This window comes from Bicyclus anynana, chromosome 17 (assembly GCF_947172395.1).
Source record: "Bicyclus anynana chromosome 17, ilBicAnyn1.1, whole genome shotgun sequence".
NCBI lineage: Eukaryota > Metazoa > Arthropoda > Insecta > Lepidoptera > Nymphalidae > Bicyclus > Bicyclus anynana.
Window position 1 is genome coordinate 6,718,884 of NC_069099.1, and position 26,219 is coordinate 6,745,102.

At 36.0% G+C, this 26,219-nt stretch overlaps 1 protein-coding gene across 2 annotated transcripts in view; it reads right to left on the bottom strand.

The window, feature by feature from the left end:
* LOC112053629 (opioid-binding protein/cell adhesion molecule homolog) overlaps positions 1-26,003 on the bottom strand; it is a 116,105-nt gene extending 90,102 nt beyond the window's left edge. For both annotated transcript variants that reach the window (XM_052886581.1, XM_052886580.1), the window contains exons 1-3: positions 25,805-26,003; positions 3,819-3,854; positions 1,586-1,750 (exon numbers count right to left, since the gene is read on the bottom strand). In XM_052886581.1, coding sequence (XP_052742541.1) covers positions 1,586-1,691 — 106 coding nt within the window. In that variant the 5' untranslated portion in view covers positions 1,692-1,750; positions 3,819-3,854; positions 25,805-26,003. The remainder of the gene's footprint in view (positions 1-1,585; positions 1,751-3,818; positions 3,855-25,804) is intronic.
* Positions 26,004-26,219: the final 216 nt, after the last annotated feature.

Here is a 26,219-nt window from a genome sequence, read left to right on the forward strand (position 1 = left end):
ACATACTTAGCCAAAAACACATGAACGGGTTACCTACTAGAAAAATTTCAGTCTTCGCTACCGCATACATACTTATATGCTGCCCAACTGCCCCGTTGGTTTAGTGGTTAGTGTATGTGGCTTTACATAACGAATTCCTGGGTTCGAGTCCTGAAGAAGTGTTCAGTAAAAAATTTAGCCCGGAGGGAGGATGTTCGTGGTGTTAAGTCCCCGAGCCACGTAGAATATAAATTCACTCCCGTAAGATAGTATTTTATAGATGTCCCGTAAGATAGTATTTTATAGAACTCAGAGCGTGTGCAAAATTTCATCCTAATTGAAGACCGGGAAGTGGGTCAAATTAAGATTCCAAGATTTTGTTACATACACAATTAAGTTACAAATGCTTAGGGAGGCCGCTATATTGGATTTGTAATGACGTTTGTTAGCTAGTCATGTATTGTCATCAGAACTCAGAGCGTGTGCAAAATTTAATCCTAATCGAAGACCGGGAAGAGGGTCAAATTAAGATTCCAAGATTTGAATTACTTACATGTACAAATGAAGCTTATTTAAGCGTGTTAAATAAGCTTTGCTTATAAAATGAAGCGGAGAAAACATTTTCAACATTCAGCAAAATTAGGAATAGGTATTCAGCACAGATCTGATATCAAAATTAGTAATGCGTTTAGCCGAATGTTACGGCTTAAGTCAAGCTGTTTCGTCCGGTGCAATACTAATATCCTGTTAAAGTTAAGCTTCGCAAAATACGGCTCAAACTGAAAGCGTAATGGCCAAATAGTTCAATTTGGCTTGAATATACGATAGCGAAAATTCTATTTTACTGCATTAATTAATGGTAGGTTCGGGCTCACATTTGTTATCTTTTCAAGAAATATTTATAACTCGTGCGCTAACACAACCCAACAAACACAGTACATACATCATTCGAGCCAGGTGTCAAGTTAATCTGCACGAGCTGTTTAAAAATATATCAAAGAGAGTGTCATTGATAGGGTTCGGTAGGTAAAAGGAAAATATCTATAGGTATAGGCATTGAAATGATTACTCGTCTGTCTGTCTTATATGGAAACTTATACTCAGAAACGCTTGATGGAATTAGTATAAGTACGTCAGACTGATTTGTGTTGAAATTTGTATCGTTTCAATCGTAGATGAGATCCACCATGCTCATCCATTGTGGGTTGGCGGGCTTATCCTTATAACAACCTTCATAAGTTGTTAAAGATAATTAAGAACGTGATCTTCAAAGCACGAGGTTGTTTTAGTAAAACAATAGTTAATGTTGTTTTTTTTTTTGCTATACGGTGCAGCTACAGATCATAAAATCATTGTTTTTATATGCTATGATAAACTGAAGTTTTCTTTTTACCAAGAAATTCTTGATATTTAAAAGAATGTACGGGGCATTTTTTTAAATTTCTTATCAGCAATATATCACCAGACAAACTCGGAAGGAATAGCAATCAAATTGTCGATGAAGAACAAAAAGTACATTACAGTAAAATGGAACTTAAAGATAAGTGCAATTAGGTATACATTTCTACGTTCCTCTAGTGCCAAACAAGTGTAATTAAACTCTTACCTTTAGTGCTTTCAACAACGCCGTCTATCCTCCACAGAAGTATCGCGCAACAGACCGTCAGAAGCATCTTGCTGTACCACAGTTCCACACTACGGACCCAACTCATCTCTACGCAATCTCTTGGCTATTAAGCCGTACACTTTGTCCAGCAACATTAGAACGTCCCTATTATTTAAAATGGATTTTTAATACTATAATTCTCAATAGCTGATTGACGTCCACTGTTGAACATTAATCAGCGTACAAAAAAAAAACTAACGGACTAAAGCTTCACTTGAAACCCATTTACTATTGACATTTACGCTAGCAACTAATCGCAAGAAAATTATCGGCAACGGACAGAGTTTTTAGTCGCTTGTATATTTAAGAATTGATCTAAACAAATAAGCCTCAATAGCTCAACGGTAAGAGCGGTTGGACTCATCACCAAGGGGTCAAAATACGGCTCAAACTGGCATAATAGCCAAATAGTTCAATTTGGCTTGAATATACGATAGAGAAAATTCTATTCATTAAATTCAATCCTCACCCTGTTGGTCTATTGTCGTACCCACTCCTAGTACAGTCTTTCCCGACTAGTTGGAGGGGAATGGGAATATTGGTCATATTATAAAAAATATGGCTAATATTCTTTTAAAAAAAAATAATAATGTCTATTTTTTAAACTTTGAAATACAACACAGGTCCTGCACCTCCTATAGCTTTTGAAATTACTAAAGTATGTAGGTACAGTAATAGCATCATCATCATCATTATTAACCCATTTTCGTCTCACCGCTGCACGAGTCTCCTCTCAGAATGAGAGGGGTTAGGCCAATAGTCCACCACGCTGGCTCAATGAAAATTGGCAGACTTCACACACGCAGATAATTAAGAAAATTCTCTAGTATGCAGCTTCACACACGATGTTTTTCCTTCACCGTTTGAGATACGTGATATTTAAAATGCACACAACTGAAGGTGCATGCATCGGAGGCAGAGGTCATATCCACTGGGCTCTCTGACTTTATAATACATGACTTTATAATACAATAAAATTAATATTTCAACGGGCTATATTCATACACGGCAGTGAATCATTGGTTATAACAGTTCAAAATTTGTGGTCTAATACCAAACTTGCGTGAAAGTTAATAGTATAATTCTGAAATGGTTTATTGGCACTGTTTTATTCCATGCATTTATTATGCACTGTTATTGTTTAGAATATAAACTAGTGAAATATTAATATAGTTTCCATATCAATGAAATAGAATGGATAGAATTGGTAAACAGAAATAAATAATGTTTTTACTATATTTTTACACACCAATTTAAACGCGATATGCCTGAGTTGATAACGTAAATACCTATGAAAAAGGTCACTACAACCTACCACCTACCTACATTCAAAATAAATCATAAAAGTGTAACCCCCTATGGTTACACTTTTATGATTCCGAATGGATACATAATAATTTCAAATAGTTTAAAAAACTAAAAAGCACGCTCTTAGCACGCACTAAAAATTACAAATATGGAATTATGTCACGTGACTATTTTTTTCGTATTCCTGCCAGCAAACCCTTTCATTTGATATCCATATCATGGGGGTATATTTCAAACTGCAAGTCCGCCATCTTGGATTTGTAATGATGTTTCTAAGCTAGTCATTTATTGTCATCAGAACTCAGAGCGTGTGCAAAATTTCATCCTACACGAAGACCGGGAAGTGATTCAAATTAAGATTCCAAGATTTTCTTACATACATAGTTACAAGTGAAGTTAATATAAAGCGTGTAAAAAGAAAAAAAACATAACTGAAAAGTTGGAGGTGTATGCCCCGGACCTTGTCCACAGTATATAATAGGTACCTACTTATATAATTATTTTAATAATTTGTATTTTTTTTTTGCGCAGTGGATAGTGAGAGTGACCCTGCGTTTCGTGGGTTCGATTCCCACGATTGGAAAATATGTATTTGTGAATTAGGATGGGTGATTTTAGTTTTAGTGGGTATGTTTATACATTATTTAAGTATTAATATGCAGTTTATTATATGTATAAAGATAGCAGCTATCTTACCCATAACAGGCAATGCTTAATAGGGTAACATAGTGATGTGTGTATTGTCCAAAATTATTTTTTTTTTTTTACGATTTCATAATCAGCCCAAAACATTAAACGCTTGAATAAAACAAGGCAAATAAAAAAGAAATTGTGTAGAGACGAGTGGTTCTTTTGTTTTAATTACATCTGTAACGATGGCGTCCCGAATCACCAACAGTACCTGTAACAATTAATGGTTTCGTTATAAAGAGCTTAAGATTTTTAGGCAATTAACTTTGTCGAAAGTACCACTTAACTGAATTCGAAAGTTTAGTATAAAAGTATAACGAAAAATCAATTAGATTTTGTGTATTTATTATAATTTATATTATTTATTAAAAATTTAAATTTGATATAGCTACTGTTAATTCTTAGTTTTAATTAAATCTTCTAAATATATAAAACTTAAAGGTGACTGACTGACATAGTGATCTATTAACGCAAAGCCCAAACCACTGGACGGATCGAGCTGACATTTGACATACAGGTATATGTAGTACGTAGGCATCCGCTAAGCAAGGATTATGATCAATTTTACCCCCGAGGGTAGAATTCCAATAGGGGATGAAAGATTGTATGAAACTTTGTCAATTTTGCAGCGATTTGGCTGAAATTTGGAATGAAAATAGATCCTAATCTGGATTAACACATAGGGGATTTTTCACAAATCCCCCGGGAACCATGGATTTTTCTGGGATGTAAAGTAGCCTATGTGTTAAGCCAGAGTAAAATCTATTTCCATTCCAAATTTTGGCTAAATCCTCAGACCAATTATTGTATAGGACCTGCCTCGCTAGACGTTACTTTTCTGTCAAAGTATATGATCAACGATCTAATGCGATTATAAAAACTGTCTCTATAGAATCGATGCTAAATAGTTGTAATCGTGTTCGTCGGTTAAAGAGCTCCGTAAAAATACCTTTTTGTGTAATTGAATTGTGTAAAAAACGGACAAAAACTTCTAGTTTAGTATAAGATATATACCAAATCTACGCTAGTTTTCCTCAGAAAATGACAGACAATTTTGTTCGTGACTATGAGTGTGATACAGGTCCTTCTATAATTGGTCTGAGGCTAAATCGGTCCAGTAGTTGTGGCGGTAAAGAGTAACAAACATCCAAACAAACATTCAAACAAACATCCATACAAACTTTCGCGTTTATATTATTAGTTTTATACATATAATAGCGAAGTGGGCGGCCACTGCATGAAGCCGTCAAATATTGTTTCAACATTCAATTCCCATAATAAACACATAAAGATTTCTTCATATAACACCGTTGATGTTTAAACTCAAGGGATAAAAGGGTACCGACACGGTATACGATTTCGAAGGGGCCCATTGAAGCTGTGAAAACATTTCGTTTTTCCCTCAAAGAAGTCATAGAATGCTTTATGACGTTTAAGGAAGGATTTTATTACATTCAATGACGCTACTTATGTTAAAAAAGCTCGACTAAAAGGATATTTTGTTTTAAAGGACCGCCCGGCTTCGAGCGATTGTATTTCTCTTTGAAATGCTGTACCTGATAAATTATAGGTTGATTTCTTAGAGGTGGAAAATTTTGTGTAGGAAAAAACATTAAGATATCAATAAATATCCTTAGTAGTTGTTATAAATTTACCTATCTTTTTAAGCTAATATATTTTTAATTGCTAGAAAATCATGGGGTACATTTCCAAGCAAGTTATGGACTAAGAAAAAGACGATACAAAGGATAACAGTTAAATAGTTTTAATTTATACTTTTAGATTAAGCCTCAATAGCTTAACAGTAAGAGCGGTCGGACTCATCACCGAGGGGTGGTGGTTCGAGTCCTGCCCCTGGTCATATGATAAAAGATATCGCAAATATAAATATAAATAAAATAAATAAAATAAATGAAATAAATGAAATAAATGAAATAAATGAAATAAATGAAATAAATGAAATAAATGAAATAAATGAAATAAATGAAATAAATGAAATAAATGAAATAAATGAAATAAATGAAATAAATGAAATAAATGAAATAAATGAAATAAATGAAATAAATGAAATAAATGAAATAAATGAAATAAATGAAATAAAATAAAATAAATAAAATAAATAAATAATAATAATAGTTAAAAAAATAATGGGAGCGTATAGCGTAGTAGTACTAATGTCGCAAGTTTGTTAACCAAACTGTATGAGAGTTACGCGAATAGTCTAGTATTTTTAACTGAATTCCAAAAAGGAGGTCGAGGTTCTACGTTCGGCTGTATGTATGTTTTTTTTATGTATGTCCAGCGATAATTCCGTTATTTATTGACCGATTTTGAAAATTCTTTTTTATAAGAACACTCTTCGGGAGACAATTTTAAAAAATGTAATTAACTGAGCTCCTCAAAGTGGAGCTACACGCGGCCCGAGGCTTGTTAATACGTCAGAATCAATATATTATTTGTGTAAAATTACTGAAATCCATAAAATTGCTATTATTTAGAAATAGGATGTAGGGGTTAGAGGGTTATAAAATAGTATGAGACATTTTATATTCTTAAGTACATTATGTACTTGTGTATCAAATGTTTGAAAAAATCATTAATATCGGGCGAGAACACAAAACACCGTGACACGAAATTTTTATTATATAGTAGGCAATGATATTAAATACTGTTAGATGTGTTACTAGCGCATGAAAAATGAGGCGCTCAAAAGAGGGAATTTATAGTCAACTCAATGTTAGTTGTGGTTAACAACGAACGTCAATTAAACAAATAATACCTATCTCTACAATGTCAAGTTGTGTGTTCAGTAAGTGTAAAAACATAAATAAATATTAGAATTAAAGACAAAATTGTGCGGTGATTTTGTAGGGACGTAACTGATCTATAGTATAAAATTATCATTGCACATAGCTATACACATTTAGGTATTATTTGTTGTAACGAGCCGTGATAGCCCATTGGATATGACCTCTGCCTCCGATTTCGGAGGGTGTGGGTTCGAATCCGGTCCGGGGCATGCACCTCCAACTTTTCAGTTGTGTGCATTTTAAGAAAAATGAATATCACGTGTCTCAATCGGTGAAGGAAAACATCGTGAGGAAACCTGCATACCAGAGAATTTCTTGAGCGAGCCAGCGTGGTGGACTAATGGCCTAACCCCTCTCATTCTGAGAGGAGACTCGAGCTCAGCAGTGAGCCGTATATGGGTTGATAACGAATAGCTATAATTATAGTAGTGGCACGTAATGGAAGTGTGTATCAGCCATACAAGCTTGTTATAACATTATACAAACTGTAAGGGAATTACTCTAGTTAGGTATTAAGAACTCTCTTCTGTAGACAATTTTAAACAATATTAATTAAAGTAATTAACTGAGCTCCTCAAAGTGTAGCTACACAGCGCAAGGCGTGTAATAAGACAGAGCAGGCAGATTGAACATTTTTTTTTATATAAAAATACTAAAATCTATAAAATCGCAATTAAGAAATGAGGTGTCGGGGTAGGAAGGCGAAAGACGGTACGAGAAGTGGTTAATACAAAAGATCATTAAAATCGGTCGAGACGTTTCGGATTAGTGCGTCCACAAACACTCTGATATAATTTTTTTTTTTATATTTTTTTTTTATTCTTTACAAGTTAGCCCTTGACTGATGGTAAGACATGATGCAGTCTAAGATGGTAGCGGGCTAACTTGTTAGGAGGAGGATGAAAATCCACACCCCTTTCGGTTTCTACACGGCATCGTACCGGAACGCTAAATCGCTTGGCGGTACATCTTTGCCGGTAGGGTGGTAACTAGCAACAGCCGAAGCCTCCCACCAGCCAATATTATTCATAGATGGAAGGTAATTGTAGTGTCAGCCGTGCAAACTTCATATAACATTGTACAAACTGTAAAGGAATTACTCGAATAGTGTAGTTAGGTATTTCATAAGAACTCTCTTCTGGAGACAATTTTAAACAATGTTAATTAACGTAATTAACTGAGCTCCTCAAAGTGGCGCTACACGGCACGAGGCGTGTAATAAGACGGCACAGGTAGCTCTGAAGGAATTCACTTTGCATACATTTTCCGTTCCTTTGAAGTGAAACATTCTTTCCCTTTATAAAAAAAAATAATTGGATTCGAGAGTTGATTTCTTTGTTTGGTTCAAGGAAACCTTTGCAGAAAACCTATTTACAAGTGCAAGTTGCAATTTTCAACGTCATAACTGACGAGAAAATAATATCTTTAACTTGTAGGAATGCCGACAATGCTGCACTTCGGCAGTTTGGTGGCTTTACGCTCCATTGGAGCAGTGTGGCGGTTTTAAGCTCTATATTCCTATCCTATAAGGTCAGGGCAGTGAGTATGACCTCTGCCCCCGATTCCGGGGGGTATGCGTTCGAATCCGGCCCGGGGCATGCACCTCCAACTTTTCAGTTGTGTGCATTTTAAGGAATTAAATCTCACGTGTCAGTGGTGTAGACAATGGTCGATTGCTAAAGCTGATGTAAGATGGGAAAAAGTGACAATTTTCAAATGACGACCAAATGCTTTCAAACGTTAAACGGCTTTGTCGCGTTCCTGACCTAGCACAAGCTATTCGAAAAACATACAAATCGAATATTTCAACTAGTTAACATAAAATCCTTTGGCAGTAGATATGTGGCACGTCGATTCTCTTTCTACAAACGCCAACGTTTCGAAAACAAACAAAACGCAAAGAATGGCATATCCAATCGACAACTTGATCGCATGACCTGTCGATAGCAAATATCATTCCCATAATTTTTTTTAATTTTCGAAGCGATAACGTCTTCCGTTCTTGGCGACCGAGACGTTCGACCACGACCTGCGATTGCGACCGGATCGAACGACCCTTTTTTTCTGTCTGAGTAGGTGCCGATAGCTCCCAGCGGAACCACTATGGTGTCAACGACCCACTGCTTAGTATAAATTTATATGAAGCGCTAAAATAAAGCCAAAAACAGAAGTCTACCTTTAGTGTTTGTAGAAAGAGTAGTCGATGTCACATGGCTAGAGACCCTTATACCTTAGTGACTTGAACATTTGTATTTTCTTACACAAAGGGGCGATAGATTACAACGCTGGTACACCTGTAATATATTTTACGACGAGATTACGACACTAAATAAAACCTGTTGGCGTTACTTCGCTACTAACTGGCGGTATTTTGTTAACGTTTAGGCGTTTTTATGTGATCATATACAATAGCTTAGATTACATACACTTCTTGGTAAATACATTGATAAAATATGAAAGGATTAATGGATTTCTTACAAAAATCTTTTGTAGGGTTGAGTGTGGGTACTGTTCTAAATATAAACAAGATCATCAAGACATACATTATGAACATTACGCAGGTCTTCATGGTGCGAAGCTACATGAGCTAACCACTGAACATAGAAGGCAGTTCAACATGTGTTAAAGTCAATTGAATCCTTAGAAAAACTTTTACAACTCAAACTTAACAACACCTTTAATATATCCAATTGAAATATAGTAATTTGCGTCTTACACGAATATCTATAGCTTGGCAAATTCGTTCGTAACGGTACGGTAGCGATGACCCGCGCGCACGATTTCATACCTTCGCAGACTTTCCCTCTACCCCGACCGCACGACATCACACCCGCGCAGGCCCCCATATCATGGGAGTGTCATCAACGACCTTGTCAAGCTTATGTTATCGACAACATTCTGAGCATGCGGTATGCCATCGATAACAGAATTTCAAAAAGAATCTAAAAGCGAAATGTATCGGTTTTCTTTGTTTACCATCTCCTGTAGATATTGATCTGTGTCCGTGTCAGAGTCCAGATATATTACATAACGAATTCATTTGCAAGTAAAAAGCCCCGGGATGTTAGCGCTATCAAAATACGGGACAATAGAATTTGGTCCAGACCCTTCGCGTATAATGTAGGTTAGGAAGTTTGCCAGCCGTAGTAAAATATGGAAACTGCTTTATTACATCTACGCCTCATGAGAGATATCAAGAGACGAAATCTGAGGAATGGTTTTATCTTCGTGTTTGGCGCAGATTGCAGATTTATACAGGGTGTAATTTAGAAGTAACTCGTGACTTTGTCTTTTAAAGTAATTATTCTTTGGATAACTTTTGGAAAAAAAATCTATTTTCAATAAGATAACTATAGCTTCTTAAAATGCACACAACTGAAAAGTTGGAGGTGCATGCCCCGGACCAGATTCGAACCCGCACCATCCGGAATCGGAGGCAGAAGTCCTATCCACTGGGCTATCACGGCTCATAAGAAATTAATAATAATAATAAGTTTTAAGAAATTAAATATCACGTGTCTCAATCGGTGAAGAAAAACATCGTGAGGAAACCTGCACACCAGAGAATTTTCTTAATTCTCTGCGTGTGTGAAGTCTGCCAATCCGCATTGGGCCAGCGTGGTGGACTTTTGGCCTAACCCCCTCTCATTCTGAGAGGAGACTCGAGCTCAGCAGTGAGCCGAATATGGGTCGATAACGACGACGAAGTATAGCTTGGCAAATTCGTTCGTTCGCTATCGATTTTTTTAATCAATCAAATTATTTATTTGCAGATACATGCATGATATATACAGGTGGTCAGTAAATGTAGACGGTAAATGTATCTAGCCAATTTGGCATGCTAATTATTTATTAAGTATGTGATAATAAATTAATTCAAATGACAATTTCATTTAAAATTTACAACATTTTTTTAAGTTAATCACGTGACAAAAAAAATAATATTGTATATGTACCTAACTTATATAAAAGAAAAAATGAAAATATGTATGAAAAACAACAATAATATCAACAAAATATTAATATACACTGTAAAATGCCCGATGAGTTACATATTTACATAAATTATTTTTAAACCAATTTATATTCTTTTCTTTCCTAATTTCTTTTGGTAACTTATTATAAATTCTTACTGCTGCAATGAAGAAACTATTATGGTACAGAGCAGTTTTATGTTGTTCGCATCTAAATTTATCATGGTCGCGTTTATTTTCATAAGGTATAAATATTTTTTGTTATTGACTAAAAAATAATTATTTATATATGTTTTGATGTAGAAGAGCATACATATAATAGCAAATGCAGCTCGGTCGTCCAAATATTAATTAACGCGAGCAAAGTCAAAAGCTCAGGACGAATACAAAAACCTCCATAATTGCCGCTCATATCATTCGCCAGGGAGTAATTTATGATCAACACACACACACGCAATAGATACACTCACACATGTCAAGGCGTTTCCCCGTAGCCGTGGACTAAAATAAAAAAAAGAGGAACATGCGCAAACGATTCCCAAGGGAGCCATTCCCGTGTTTTATTCTTAGATAATTAACTCTTTGATGTTGTGGACATCTGTTTATACTGTAACAAAATTTATACTTTAAAAAGATATCGTATTACTATTGGATACACATTTATCATAACTGCGCTTGTTAGTATTGGATAGAAGCAGGCGTTACTTTGCGGAAGTTCATCATGAATATATAATAATTTATTTATTTTGCTATCATCCGCGAAAAGCCGACGAACCCATGCGACAACGTCACCCAGGTCCGACAAAACACTCTCTACGTACGTTTCACCCCGAAACCGGAGCATCCTCAGATGTTGACTCTACAACGTGCAATGCAATTGCAATAAATTATTTATAAATATATGAGCTTGTTAGGTTTTGGCGATGGCGTTACTTAGTGATGGTTCTTACCAAACAGGTCCTGGGTTCGATCCCAACACGGATCAGTTTAGTATAGTTAAGGATTTTATATTTTCTAAATCTCAGAACTCACTTGAAATAAGGTGTAATAGTAGTCAAGGGCTAAGTGTGCGTTAAATCACCCACAGAATAGGGTTCTGTATTACTAACTGTATCATAAACTCAGTAGCTTAAGAAAATGAGAACTTTATTGACTTTTAATAGACTTATATAATAAATGTGCTGCAAAATAATTTGAAACAAAGATTATAAATATGATTTTATTTTACACTACATCTTATTTTAGTATGAAATACATCTAAACTGAGCAATAGACCGACATACAGATACCTACTAAGTTACCTGGTAAATCTATGGGTGACTTAATCAAAAGTGAAAACGGAACTCTAAAAAATTATACGATTGAAATAAAAAAAAAAAATCTACTTTTCATTTTTTAATTTTTTTTTCACCCTTATAAATCAAGTTAGCCCTTGACTACAATCTTACCTGATGGTAAGTGATGATCCAGTCTAAGATAGAAGCTGGCTAACTTATTAGGATCAGGATGAAAATCTTCACCCCTTTCGGTTTCTACACGACATCATACCGGAACGCTAAATCGCTTGGCGGTACGTCTTTGCCGGTAGGGTGGTAACTAGTCATAGCCGAAGAATCCCACCAACCAGACCTGGACTAATTAAGAAAATCTCAATCGGCCCAGCCGGGTATCGAAACCAGGACCTCCGTTTTGTAATACCACTGCGCCATAGTGGTGGGCTAGGTGGAGGGGAAACTTCCACGCGGCCTACCCTCTGGTATTCTAAGTTACTCTCTGGCCTCCCTTGAACAGCCAAAAGAAAAGCTGAGGACCGGACTGTGTGAAGGGAAATTGTAAACAACGCATCGAAGGGACTGCAGTGCGGAGTTTTGACGGCCTACGTGGCGCAGTGATATGCGCGGTGGATTTACAAGACGGAGGTCCTGGGTTCCATCCCCGACTGGGCCGATTGAGGTTTTCTTAATTGGTCCAGGTCTCGCTGGTGGGAGGCTTCGGCCGTGGTTAGTCACCACCCTACCGACAAAGACGTACCGCCAAGCGATTTAGCGTTCCGGTACGATGTTGTGTAGAAACCGAAAGGAGTGTGGATTTTCATCCTCCTCCTAACAAGTTAGCCCGCTTCCATCTTAGACTGCATCATCACTTACCATCAGGTGAGATTGTAGTTAAGGGGTAACTTGTAAAAAAAAAACCCTTCAGCAATTAAGAACACGACCAAGAAGAAGATAACCTAATTGCAATCAAACAAGCAATATCAGATCCTGTTTACGAAGATGGTACATAGCATTGGTGAATTGTAGTTGTCAACCCATATTCGGCTCACTGCTGAGCTTGAGTCTCCTCTCAGAGTGAGAGGGGTTAGGCCAATAGTCCACCACGCTTTCCCAATGCAGATTGGCAGACTTCACACAAGCAGAGAATTAAGTAAATTCTCTGATATGTAGGTAGGTTTCCTCACGATGTTTCCTTCACCGTTTGAGACACGTGATATTTAATTTCTTAAAATGCACACAACTGAAAAGTTGGAGGTGCATGCCCTGGATCGGATTCGAACCCACACCCTCCGGAATCGGAGTCAGAGGTCATATCTACTGGGCTATCACGGCTGGTGAATTGTAGTTATTGCATACTACGAATATTCAGTAGGTGTAATAATTTGTACGTAATTATATTTACAAGCATTAGCAGTAACTTACGTTGATAAGGAGCGCGCGGCCAGAATTTATAGCAGCCATGTTTAAAGTCATTAGTATATCTCGTGTACCTCTTAAACGATATAGGAAACCTATCTCATAGTCAAATGAGATTATTATTAAATATGAAATACTAGCGGACGCCCGCGACTTCGTCCGCGTAGAATTTAGTTTTTCACAAATCCCTCGGGAACCATGGATTTTTCCGGAATAAAAAGTAGTCTATGTGTTAATCCAGGCTATAATATATCTTAATACCAAATTTCAGCTTATTTGGTTCAGTAGTTTATGCGTGAAAGAGTAACAAACATTCATATCAATAAAATCGACAGTTTTCGCAAATCTCAGGAAACCATGGATTTTCTCGGGATAAAAAGCCCATGTGTTAATCCAGAGTAAAATCTATTTCCATTCGAAATTTCAGCTAAATCGCTTTAGAAGTAGCGGCGTTATAGAGTAACAAACATCCAAACACACATCCAAACACCCATACAAACTTTCGCGCTTATAATATTAGTAGGAAATAAAGGACATTGCCTAATACTGCCTACAAATCGACAAATAATTTGAAAGCATTACCGTAATCATTCATAAAAATCTCATAATAATCATGGTATCATGGTCTCTCATTGTCACAGATGATTAATAAGCTATCAGTGTCGAGAGGACAGAGCTTCGCATATTTTGGGCAACTTAGAAATTCGATGGAACTTAGGTGAACTATTCTAGTGAAAGGCGAAGCTATTCAGGACCTTGTAAAGCCTAAGTGGCCAGGGCACATAGAGAGGATGTCGAATACATCAAAAATGATAACAAAATGAAAACCACAGGTAAAAAGATTAAAAATAGATTGTGCAAAAGAAGAAAAATTACAATTAATGATGGCGAAATTATCTGTGTGAGTGAACGGTAAAGAATAAAAATTAATGAAGTAAAAATGATTGAGGAGGACCCACAAAGGGTTGTAACGCTGAAGGAAGTAAGTAAAGTGGATGGACGATTTTGTTGTTGTAGTTGACAATAAAAAACTAGTTTCTCTAAGATATTTAGCTTAAAATATCAAATTCAATACCTTGATGACAGAAATATCCTCTCCAAAAAAAAAGTTGTATATATCAATGAAGCCGAAATAAGTTTCGTAGTTTCATTATACGATTACTAAATTTATAGACTATACTAAATCGTCTAATATTTGTGGGATATTCTAACATATTCTATAGCCCGAGGCATGCATAAATTAGCTAAGTAAATATGATTACAACACTACAAACAAAGTAAACTTTACCATACAACAAAGCATTTTAACAAAGCCCACCTAAATTCGTTGAAACTACGTTATAAAGTTTGCATATAACGTAAAGCGCGAATTGTACGCCGAATGAATGCACTTGCAATCTCAAAAACCTAGCCCAGTGATGTAGTATTCACATGTCGACGTACTTTTTTAAAAGTCATGGAACTATTTTCGATCAACAATGTAGATAGATTAAAATCGGAAATCAAAAAAATATTGGTCAGGATTATATTAAACAAAATCCTCTTCAATTTTTAATTTTTTCTGTTTTTTTTTTACAAATCTCATCTCTCTGTAAATATCTTAAACACTAAGTTTATTATATTTTAAGAAAGATATCAACTTTCGAAATGTTTGCGAGTGGAACTTTATTCTTTTTTTTCAAAAATCATGTTTTAATTTACCCACACACCTTAATGAGTATTTTAATACGACTCTAAGGTCTATATAAATTAAAGTAATAATTAAAAAGGCAAAACCACGCCATGTTACTGCAAATCTCAGCTACGAACACAATTTGTGTTCAATAAGCTAGATGATAAGTAAACAGTGCCTGCAGTATGCTAAACCGCAATTACATAGAAATATGTCCATAAGCGAGAAACTACAATTCTCTGGACAAAGCCTAAATGCCAACTTAACATATTTAGAGTGGAGGGCTCGGGCCTAATTTACTATTCTCTTTGTCTTTTGTGTTATTAGTCTGTATACATTACATTTGTATATAAACTCATTCGGTCCGTGTAATAATTCTTGCATGTTAATATGTAATAGGAGGTTTCATATGTGCTGTAGACAAAGGTTTTGTGTAAACAGTGAATGGGAGTGAGAATGTCCAAGTTTAATATGTGGTATGATATGAAAAAATATGTACTAAAAGTTTTTATTGTTGATGATCATCCTACTAATCTTACGAATATTATAAACGCGAAAGTTTGTATGGATGTTTGTTACTCTTTAACGCCGCTACTACTGAAGCGATTTGGCTGAAATTTGGAATGGAAGTAGATTTTGCTCTGGATTAACACATAGGCTACTTTTTATCCCGAAAAAATCTATGATTTCCCAAATTTGCGAGATCTGATGATTTTGATGATATGAATGTTTGTTACTCTTTCTGTCTTTCGACTACTGAATCGATAGTTATATTATAGCATGGATGATTAACACGTAGGCTACTTTTTATTCCGAAAAAATCCATGGTTCCCGCGGGATTTGTGAAAAACTCGGACAAAGTCACGGGCGTCCGCTAGTAATAAATATACTTTTAAATAATTGGAGATCATCGTTATCGGCTTATTTTAACAGTTTTAACATGTAAGGCCCCCCTCCTTATAGGAGAGGATATGGAGCGTGGACCCATCACGAGGTCCCCGATATCTGACATCACCCAGACGTGGGCTTTTTAACTCACGATCTCGTTGGCACCCGGACTGATACACTCAGACCGAAACACCCTTCCCGAACGGCCCTCTAAGCCGAGGTCCGAGTCTCAGAGGAGACGCCCTTAGAGAGTCGTTCCGCCCATCTACTCTGCGTCTGCCTTCGGGCCCTATCAGGCGATGCTTCTGCGCTCGGTGACGCCGCTGAGGTCCCATATGGAGCCTACGGCACTTACACAATCAGAGAGAAAAAAAATAACATATTCATACTGTAGATATTTATTAAAATTCCGTTTTCCGGCTTATTATAAGTTTCAACACAATCCCGTTCGCGTCTATTTTTCGCATCATTAGTTCCAACATCAAAGCAAATCCGATGGTTTATGTTGGCTTTTTGTGTGGCTTGGTTATAAAAATTCCAGTCGTCCAAGCTAAAGTGGTTTAGTAGTTTTATGGGTTAGATAATGACTTATATTATTGTGATTATTCTTGGGTTGAAAATATAATGGGCTTAACGTATATCATAGAGAAAATTAACCGAGATATGAGTTAACAAGTTGAGCTCATTATGGAATATTTCTGTTTAGATGTTTCATATGATTTTCTTTCGTACTTCAATAATTATTGTTATTGACTGCAATAACCAGGCGTATACCATTTTATGAAAGCAGAAAGACTGTCAGCTTCTACCATGGATAAGTACCCAATCAGTTAACTATACTCAGAGGCACAGTTATCCGCCCACTTTAATGTAAGCCGAGTATATTAAAGTAGGCGGATAATTGTGCCTCTGATATTAGTTTAAGCCTCAATAGTTCAGTGGTGGTGCTTCGATTCCCGCCCCGTTGGACTATTGTACCCACTCCTAATACAGTCTTTCCCGACTATTTGGTGGGGAATTGGAATATTGGTCATATTTAAAAGATATGGGAAATATTATTAAAAAAAAAAATTGGACCGTGGACAAACAATACAAATTTTTGTGTTATTTTTTTTATTTTTGTATATAATTATCATAATTATTTACATTACCTGACTGAAAAAGTGAACTATGCCTAATTTAAATAAATGAATTTTGACTTTGACTTGATTTTTTTTCTTTCTTTTTATTCTTTACAAGTTAGCCCTTGACTACAATCTCATCTGATTGTAAGTGATGATGCAATCTAAGTAGCAACCGGGCTGACTTGTTAGGAGGAGGATGAAAATCTACACCCCTTTCGGTTTCTGCACGACATCGTATAGGAACGCTAAATCGCTTAGCGGTTGGCGTTTGGCAGTTGTACGGTTTTGTCGGTAGGATGGTAACTAGCCACGGTCGAAGCCTCCCACCAGCCAGACCTAGACCGATAAGGAAAACCTCAATAGGCCCAGCAGGGGATCGAACACAGGACCTCCGACTTCCACTTTATTCACTTAACTGACTTACTTGCTTACTTAGTTAATAATAAATGAGCCGTCGCATCATCTCCAGAGAGACGTGTCGATAAATGCTCAGAGCAGATTTATGAAATTGGTACGAATCACCCAATTTCCCTAAGGATACATTTCCATAAAAAGCAGCATTAAAATACCATTTCGTTATTAATTGACCGGCATTAATGGCCGACAGATTTTTATCTTCCATTTTTATGTTAACGAGCGAAAACGATAGGTCAATTAGTTGGTGTATAATTAGATATTTTAATTACGAGCACAAAAAAGATACAAAACTGGTGAAATGTGTTATTATTGACGGCAATTTGTCAATTATTTTTGTCTTTTTTCAATACCTATGACTCTAACAAAAGGACAGACGGACACGCGATTCTATTAAGGTTTTTAAACTTGGACATTTGGAACTTTTAAAATTACCAATTTTGATAAAATTGTACAAAAAGTGACTCGTTGGTGGTGATGTATATTTTTTTTGATTTGATTGCAATTATTTCGATATTTAAGAAACTAAGAATTATTTTAGTAAACAACTAAATTAACTATAGTAGTATAATAAAAAAGACTTTGTGAGGTTGTAATCTCTGGATCTATTGAAATGAGTTTGTAGATTCTCAAAGAATTTAAGTATTTGAATAGTCAAAATTATATTTAATTAAACCTTCTCAAAAAAATCACGAGATAGGTATATGATTATTGTTCTCTTAAGTCAGCCATGGACGGTCAATTATTCTCACGTTTCTGCAGCATAAACGGCAGCGAAGACGAGTCATAAATCGAGCAGCACGCAGCGACCAATACACGATCAGTTATAGTCGTGGGTGCTGCAGGAACGTGAGAATAATTGATCGTCAATGGCGTGCATTAATATATTTTTAAATATCATAAATAAAATACAAGTAGGTAATTAAATATTAATTTCCGTAGTAAATATACTATTATTACGAAGAACAAAGCGCATTAATATTCAACATTTATTCGTATTTCCAGAACTACCTATCATAATAAAACAGGTACGGGAGAACCCGCTTCAATGTTTTAAATTAATTTCTTCCTCGTCAAAATATTAAACTTCAATGTAGAATTGCTGATTAAAAGAGCCAATCAACAGAACAATGTCGTTGTTAATGAAATGTACAGTCTGTTTGTAAATTTATAATTACAGGAAAGCAAATTTTGAAGTCAATTCCCGGGAAAATGAGATCACTAATTAGTACACTTGGCCATTTTGCCTGCGACAAACACAATTGATAATCAAAATAAAGTACGCCGGAGTTGTATTTACTTTTAAAGTTTTCAATTTGATCAATTTAATAGTTAACGCTGTTAAAACGACCCTTGATGTTCAATTCGTTATTATTTTAACTGTATTGATGGAAGTTGGAACTATACTTCATCATCATCATTATTATTATCAACCCACATTCGGCTCATTGCTGACCTCGAGTCTCCTCTCAGAATGAGAGGGGTTAGGCCAAAAGTCCACCACGCTGGCCCAATGCAGATTGGCAGACTTCACACACTCAGAGAATTAAAAAAATCCTCTAGTATGCAGCTTTCTTCACGTTTGAAACACGTGTTATTTAATTGCTTAAAATGCACACAACTGAAAGTGAAACTTGGAGGTGCATGCCCCGGACCAGATTCGAACCCACACCCTCCGGAATCGGAGGCAGAGGTCATATCTACTGAGCACCACGGCTCAATCACGGTTCATATTAATAACTAGCGGACGCCCGCGACTTCGTCCGCGTGAAACCCTACTACTACCCCTACCCCTACCCTACCCTGGAGTAACTTCTCCCGTTTTCTTAACATTTCCCTTCACTGCTCTGTTCTCATTAATTGTAGCGTCATGAAAAGTATACTATAACCTGCCCAGGAGTATGTAAAGTATACTATAACCTGCCCAGGAGTATGAAGAATAATTGTACCCAGTTTCGTTAAAATCCGTCGAGTAGTTTTTGTTTCTATAAAGAACATACAGACAGACAGACAAAAATTTTACTGATTGCATTTTTGACATCAGTATCGACCACTAATCACCCCTGATAGTTATGTTGAAAATATATTTCATGTACAGAATTGACCTCTCTACAGATTTATTATAAGTATAGATAATTAAATTAAAATAAATCACATAAAAACTTTTTTGTAGAGCGTAGGTACTTACTCGTACCTGCTGATTACCTAAGAAGTTTCTTCTCCAAGTTGTGCAATTCCTCAGAGTGCGTGTTATCGCCCCAATCTAATTGAAAAACTTCTGACAAGGGTTAACACTCGACTCACGTCAGTCCCGCGTAAGCTGTTGTATAAATACTTCCCAGTTATTTTATCCTATTAATATTGTAAACTAGAGGACAGCCGCGACTCCGTTCGCGTGAAATTCTCTCACAATTTCCACAAAAACCATGGATTTTTCCAGGACAAAATGTAGCCTAAATGTTAATCCAGGATAAAATGTATTTCGATTCCAAATTTCAGCCAATTCGGTTTATTAACTGCGGCTTATAGGAGCAACAAACATTCGTCTTTATAATGGATGTTTGCTATTGATAGAATAATCAAAAATTACAGGAAAGTAGAATGATATCAAAAATTAAACTATTACTTTCACCCCGAATAAACTAAAAGGCCCCCTTGAAATTGTATGGCACGGTGATTTCCTATAAATAATACAACTTCAAAGCCAATTATTGCAGAATTGTTTGAAAATAAATTTTAAATGGTATAATAATTTTTAATGGTTACTTTGTCGAACAATTTTCAGTCCAAAAACAAATCGGATGTACGTTTTGGAAGCGCTCAAGATTGTCAAGTTGAGTTTTAGTCAATATTCATTTATTATTTAAATTATACTTAATTTAATTTTGATATTGATGTCTCAAACGGTGAAGGATAAACATCCTGAGGAAACCTACCTTACTTGAGATTTTTCTCAATTAATTACGTGTGTGAAGTCTGCTATTCCGCATTGGGCCAGCGTGGTGGTCTAGCCTAACCCCTCTCATTCTGAGAGGAGATTCGAGCTTGAATGGTACACCGAGAATATATTGACTGATTACTTGAATGGTACACCGAGTTACATAATAACCCTGCTGACTCGCTATGAATATCATGGCCAGAATACAAGGTATAAAACTTGTTTAAACAAGATATATACAACATAGATTGTTGATATCATTTCACAGTTAGCAAGTGTAACATTAGCAAGGGATGTATTACATAAACTACATACATACCAACACTAGCATTATATCAAACCGCATAGCATCACAATTCGCTGCGGGCTGTATCCGCTAATGTAGTTACTGGAATATTTACTACTATGAAACCTATACAGGACAGTGCTGTAATTAGAAATGACTTTGGCTTGAACAATTACGTTTGTAATCTATACTTAATATTATAAAGAGGTAAAGCTTGTGGTATTGTAAAGGGTAATCTCTGGATCTACTGATTTTGAACTGATTTAGAAAATTCTTTTACTACTAGAAAGCCACGTTATTTGTGAGTTTCATTGGCTATATTTTATCTCTGTATTCTCACCGAATTGGGAACTACGCGAGTTAAACAATGGGCTATCGGATAGAACTTAATTTAGAGGTATAGTTTGCGAGTTTAAGAGGTTTTAGATAGGTTATCTCTAGATCTACTGAACCGAAATTGAAATACTTTACCAATAGAAAAACACGGTATTTGATATTCATAGGTTATATTTTACTAGCTGACGCCGCGCGGTTTTAACCGCGTGATTCCTGTTCGCGTAGGAAAACGCCGATAATATATTTTCTATAGCCTTCCTCGATAAATGGGCTATCTAACACTTAAAGAATTCTAACTCTTCAGCTTTATATATAAGTATTGAGTATTACACATTACCGTAGCCGCAAGGTTGTTACTGTTATAAACAAAGAATATTTGAATTTACTTTACAATAGTCCGCTAATCGCATTGGAGTAGCATGATGGGTCTAAGCTCCATATTCAATCTCCTAAGGAGACCTGGCCGTATTATTTATTATTTATCTATTATATATTATTTATCAGCCTATTTGAGCGGCCTATTTATATACAGTGGGCTGCTCAAATAGGCTAATAAAGATGATTATTTAAACAAGTCTACCATTAGAAACCTTTTAAGTAACAAGCCTTTATTATTTGTTAATAAATAGTACTAAAAAGTTCAAACTGGTGACTACCTAGTATGTATCTATCTACTATATAGTATGAAAGTATTCGTTGAGATGAATTAAACGAGCCCAAACTCGATGAGGTTGCATCGTTTAATTATGAAGTTCCTATGGCCGCCTTCCAGTTCCATGATCAGCTCTATGTCATAATAATATTTCATTGTCATCCGATTTATAAATGCACGCAAAATTTCAGCTCAAGATTTGATTACAGACCAACAACGGAACAGGTGAGACTAAGCTTGTAATAATATGTGTCATCATCATCAGCATTAATAACCCATATTTGACACACAATTATGTTAAGTACGAGTCTCCTCTAATGAGAGGAGTTAGGCCTTAGGCCACCACGCTGGCCAAATGCGGATTGGCAGACTTTACACACATACACATAGATTTGTCAGGTATCCAGGTTTCTTCACGATGTTTTTCCTTCACCGTTTGAGACACGTGATATTTAATATCTTAAAATGCACATACTTAACTAAAAGTTGTAGGTGCATGCCCTGGAACGGATTCGAACCAGCGCCCTCCTAATCGAAGGCAGAGGTCATATCCACTACTATCATATCACAATGTAATATGTGTACATTGAATTGAATTGAAGAATTAAATGAAGTTTTCAATTACCTAGAATTCAATGAGGTTTTCAATTACCGAGAATAAAATGAGGTTTTCAATTACCTAGAATTAAATGAGGGTTTTCAATTACCTACAGGTTGAGGAGTTGAACAAAACATCAAAAACAATGTAGGTACCAAAGCAAAACAAACAATGTCCATAATTATTACTCGGTTCGAAGTCCTGGCATGATATCAAATAGGGTGCCCAAGTAAATGGGCCATTCTTAACCAGCAAGCACCCACTTGTAACGAAATCTGAGGTGGCACTCGTGTTTTCTAATCTCGAGAACCTCCTTTGAAATGAAAAGATTTGAATAAAGTATTGCTCGGTATAAAGTAATACTTAACATCTGGCGAAATAGGAAAATGTAGATGAAGGGGCTGGCTTTTGAATTTCAAATAAGGTTAAGCTAAAAATAAATCAAAAAAATTGTATGGTTTTAATATAGGCCACGCTTGCGCTTGGTCAATAAAAGAAAACCCCCGATATTCCATCAACATAATGTTATAAAAAGCTTAACTTCAACTATATAATACAGCCTTTTGCGAGATACTTTCGCAAGGCTGATCAATCGTATTCGTAGCTCGATAAGTAAATTGGTCCATTTTGTTGAACAGTTCAATATTTGCATTTTATTCGTATATTGCAATATTTGAATTTCGATGTTCCAGATTTTGGTATCAAAAAAGTCATTTTTTTATACTATTTAGTACTTTCTTTTCTTTTTATTTGTAATCTGCATTGAAGTAGTGTGGTGGGACAAAGCTCCATATACAACTTAACGGCCCAGTACGGCTTCACCCCTTGTCATACATTTCCAACAAGAGGCCCAAACTGTCTAGACCATGTTTTGATTAAGGCACGGTTACCAAAACGGCCTCCAAGCAACTTTTTCCTTAACGATAAAGTTGCTTGGAGGCCGTTGGATCAGCTTCCACCTTCACACAGGAAGTAAAACTTAAACTAAAAGAAATTGTAATGTTGTCATAAATTGTAATTATAATATTATTGAATGATTTTTTTTTTAAAAAGAGCAACTGTTGAGTTTCTTGCCGGTTTCTTCTCAGCAGAATCTGCCTTCCAAACCGGTGATAGAATCTTTACAAATAGTTAACTGACGTATCAAAAGTGCTTGTATACTGAGCCTACTTGAAATAAATGAATTTTTGATTTTTTTGATTTTTTTTTTTCAATTAACATTGTGGTCTGTAGTAGATCAAACACTAGTGATCACAATTCTGTGCTGTTTTCAATCGAAAAACCTAAACACAGTACTCCAGCTCAAGTATAATAGAAGGCGGGAGGCTGGCCCTGTAGTGGGTCGTTAAAATTAGCTAATAATGATGATGCCCATTATAGCCGGGATAGCCCATTGGATGTGACCTCTGCCTTTGATTCCGGAGAGTGTGGGTTTTAATCCGGTCCGGGGCATGCACCTCTAACATCATGAGAAAACCTGCATACCAGAGAATTTAATTAATTCTCTGCTTGTGTGAAGTCTGCCAATCCGCATCGGGCCAGCGTGGTGAACTAAGGCCTAACACCTCTCATTCTGAGAGCTGACTCGTGCTCAGTAGTGAGCCAAATATGACTCGATAATGATGACGTATAATAATATATTATGTCATAATGAATCATTTGAATATTATAATCTACCCTCAATCATCAAATATTCATACGTATCTATAGATTATCTTTACGACACAATTTGATATCGTCGTTAAATCCAATATATTAAATTCGCATAATATTTTACTCCTCGGTTTTACTACTTTATCAATACGCTGTAAAAGTAGATGCATATATGTTCGGAGGAATAAAACTTTGTCTTCATATGTGGGGATAATAAATAAATTAAAAGACCAACTTTGTATGTGAAATTAAAAAGTGTTCAAATACAATAAATGGTGTTTTATAACACAATATATTTACAACAAAAGACAACAAAGATTCCGAAAGGTGGGTGGATTTTCATCCTCCTCCTAACAAGTTAGCCATCTTAGACGGCATCATCACTTACCACCAGGTGACATTGTAGTCAAGGGCTAACTTGCAGGCCTATTCACTAACTGAATATATTTAGTTGATATGATACGATATTTACCAACTACCGAAATTGATATTATAGGTAAAAATGTTATCCAAAGGCTATTGAATACAATATAATATATCGTCTAAAAGAATAATACCTAACCAGTAAAAACCAGTAAGACCAAGCCCCGTAATATTCTGAACTATTCCTGTTGTTTATTTGTCTGGATGTATGTTACTCTTTAACGCCGCAACTACTATGGCTGAAAATTTAAACGAAGATAAATAATACCCTAGATTAACACATAGGCCGGTACAAACAATGGTTCCCACGGGATTTGTGAAAAACTGAAATCTAGTAGTATGCTAATTGTCAATAAAGGCCAGACCAAGAATACTAAACAGACCAACTCGTGTAAAAAGATTGATGTAAATGGAAGAAGATAGATCCAAAAATCGCTTATAATGGAAGAACGTGGTCTCTGCTAACTATAAATTCACTAACAATTAAGATATATTTTCCGTGTAAATTGGTGCAATACTAAGTAACATAAGAGGCTGTAAATAAACATATTTCGGTTCTAAGTATAACCGACAGTCCTCTGTGCAGACCATGCATGGAGGAAGAAGAAACGTACACGTTCTGCTTACATGCAGAGGTGTATATGAACAACGCGCAGCACACATTGGCTCCCCAGTAACACTCCATGAGGTTTCCGCGACCACGGAGGACTGATAAGCTTCTACAGCGAGCTCAGTAGACTGGAGTAAGCCCAGTGAGGACCAGCATTTCTCACAACGGGCGACTTTAATTGCCAATTGCGGAAAAGGTCCCGGCAAAAAGAAGAAAAGAAGAAAGAGGCTACGACAATGTTTTATGATCATCAAAAGCGCACGTTAAGTCAACGAGGATTGAGAGTAAATTTTCATGTACATCAATTTCGTTACACAAGAGAGGATAAAGATATTAACGTAGATTGAAAGAGATATTTCAATTTATGAAAGTGTTTTTAACAAGTTTTACTTTTATCACTTGTACATAGCAGCAAGCGCTTTAAATTAAAAACGTTTGCCACTTCTTTTGGTCTAAAAGTCCAGACGGATTGACGAATTGACCTTCCTTCCACAGTAGTGTGCACTAGGTTTTTAACAAGGATAAGCTCTACCATCATCATCATCATCATCATCATCATATCAGCCTATGGACGTACACTGCAGGACATAGGCCTTTTGTAGGGACTTTCAAACATCACGATACTGAGCCACCTGCATCCAGCGAATCCCTGCGACTCGATAAGCTCTATACGTACAGTTAAGTGGAAAATGTATTCTCCGCTAAAGCTTCGTAGTAAGTAAGCAGTGCATTTTTGTATATATGAAGTCCATACCACTGTTCACCCCCCATTTTTTATCGCGTTTAAAGTACTTTTGTATTAAAGAAATTTATATAGCAGAACAATATTTGCCGGGACAACTAGTAACTTGTAATTTTCCGTACAGTTCTAGAAAAAGAATTACAAGAATGTTTACAAATAAAATGATTCGGGTTGTCATTGGCCTGGAAGATGGGAATTTTCATAAACTTTGAATTTCATTAAATAATGCTGAGATAAAAGGTGATATAAAAAACTTTTCATCAAAAAAGTTTCTACATAAAACTATATGACACAAAACTCATAACAAAGTAGCTAGAAGTTTTTCTATTAATAAAGTTTTGGGCAACTTACTTCGCGTAAACGTAAATATTCCACGGCATTTCCCAAACTTTTCACAGATCTTTCACCAAGCCACATAAACAAAAACACGAACTAATTAAGATATTTGTGTCAACACTCAAATCTCTTCCGACATCGGACAGTTTCAGATTTCGTCGCGTAACAATTTACGGCCAGCCGCGAACATCGAAACACGTCCCGGCTCCGAAACGGGCTGGAGACATCTAAAAAATCTGAATCCTGGAAGCTTATTGCCATGCCAGAGCTTCGCTATAATACAATTTCATTGAAATATCAACTCTATTATTTACACAATAGAGTTTAAAATTAAAAAACTAACATGGGATGTTTCAGTTCTACGTACCAAAGATAGGGGAAGAAGCACAGATGCTGCGCGCATGCGATTTCGTCCAATCTCACGCACACA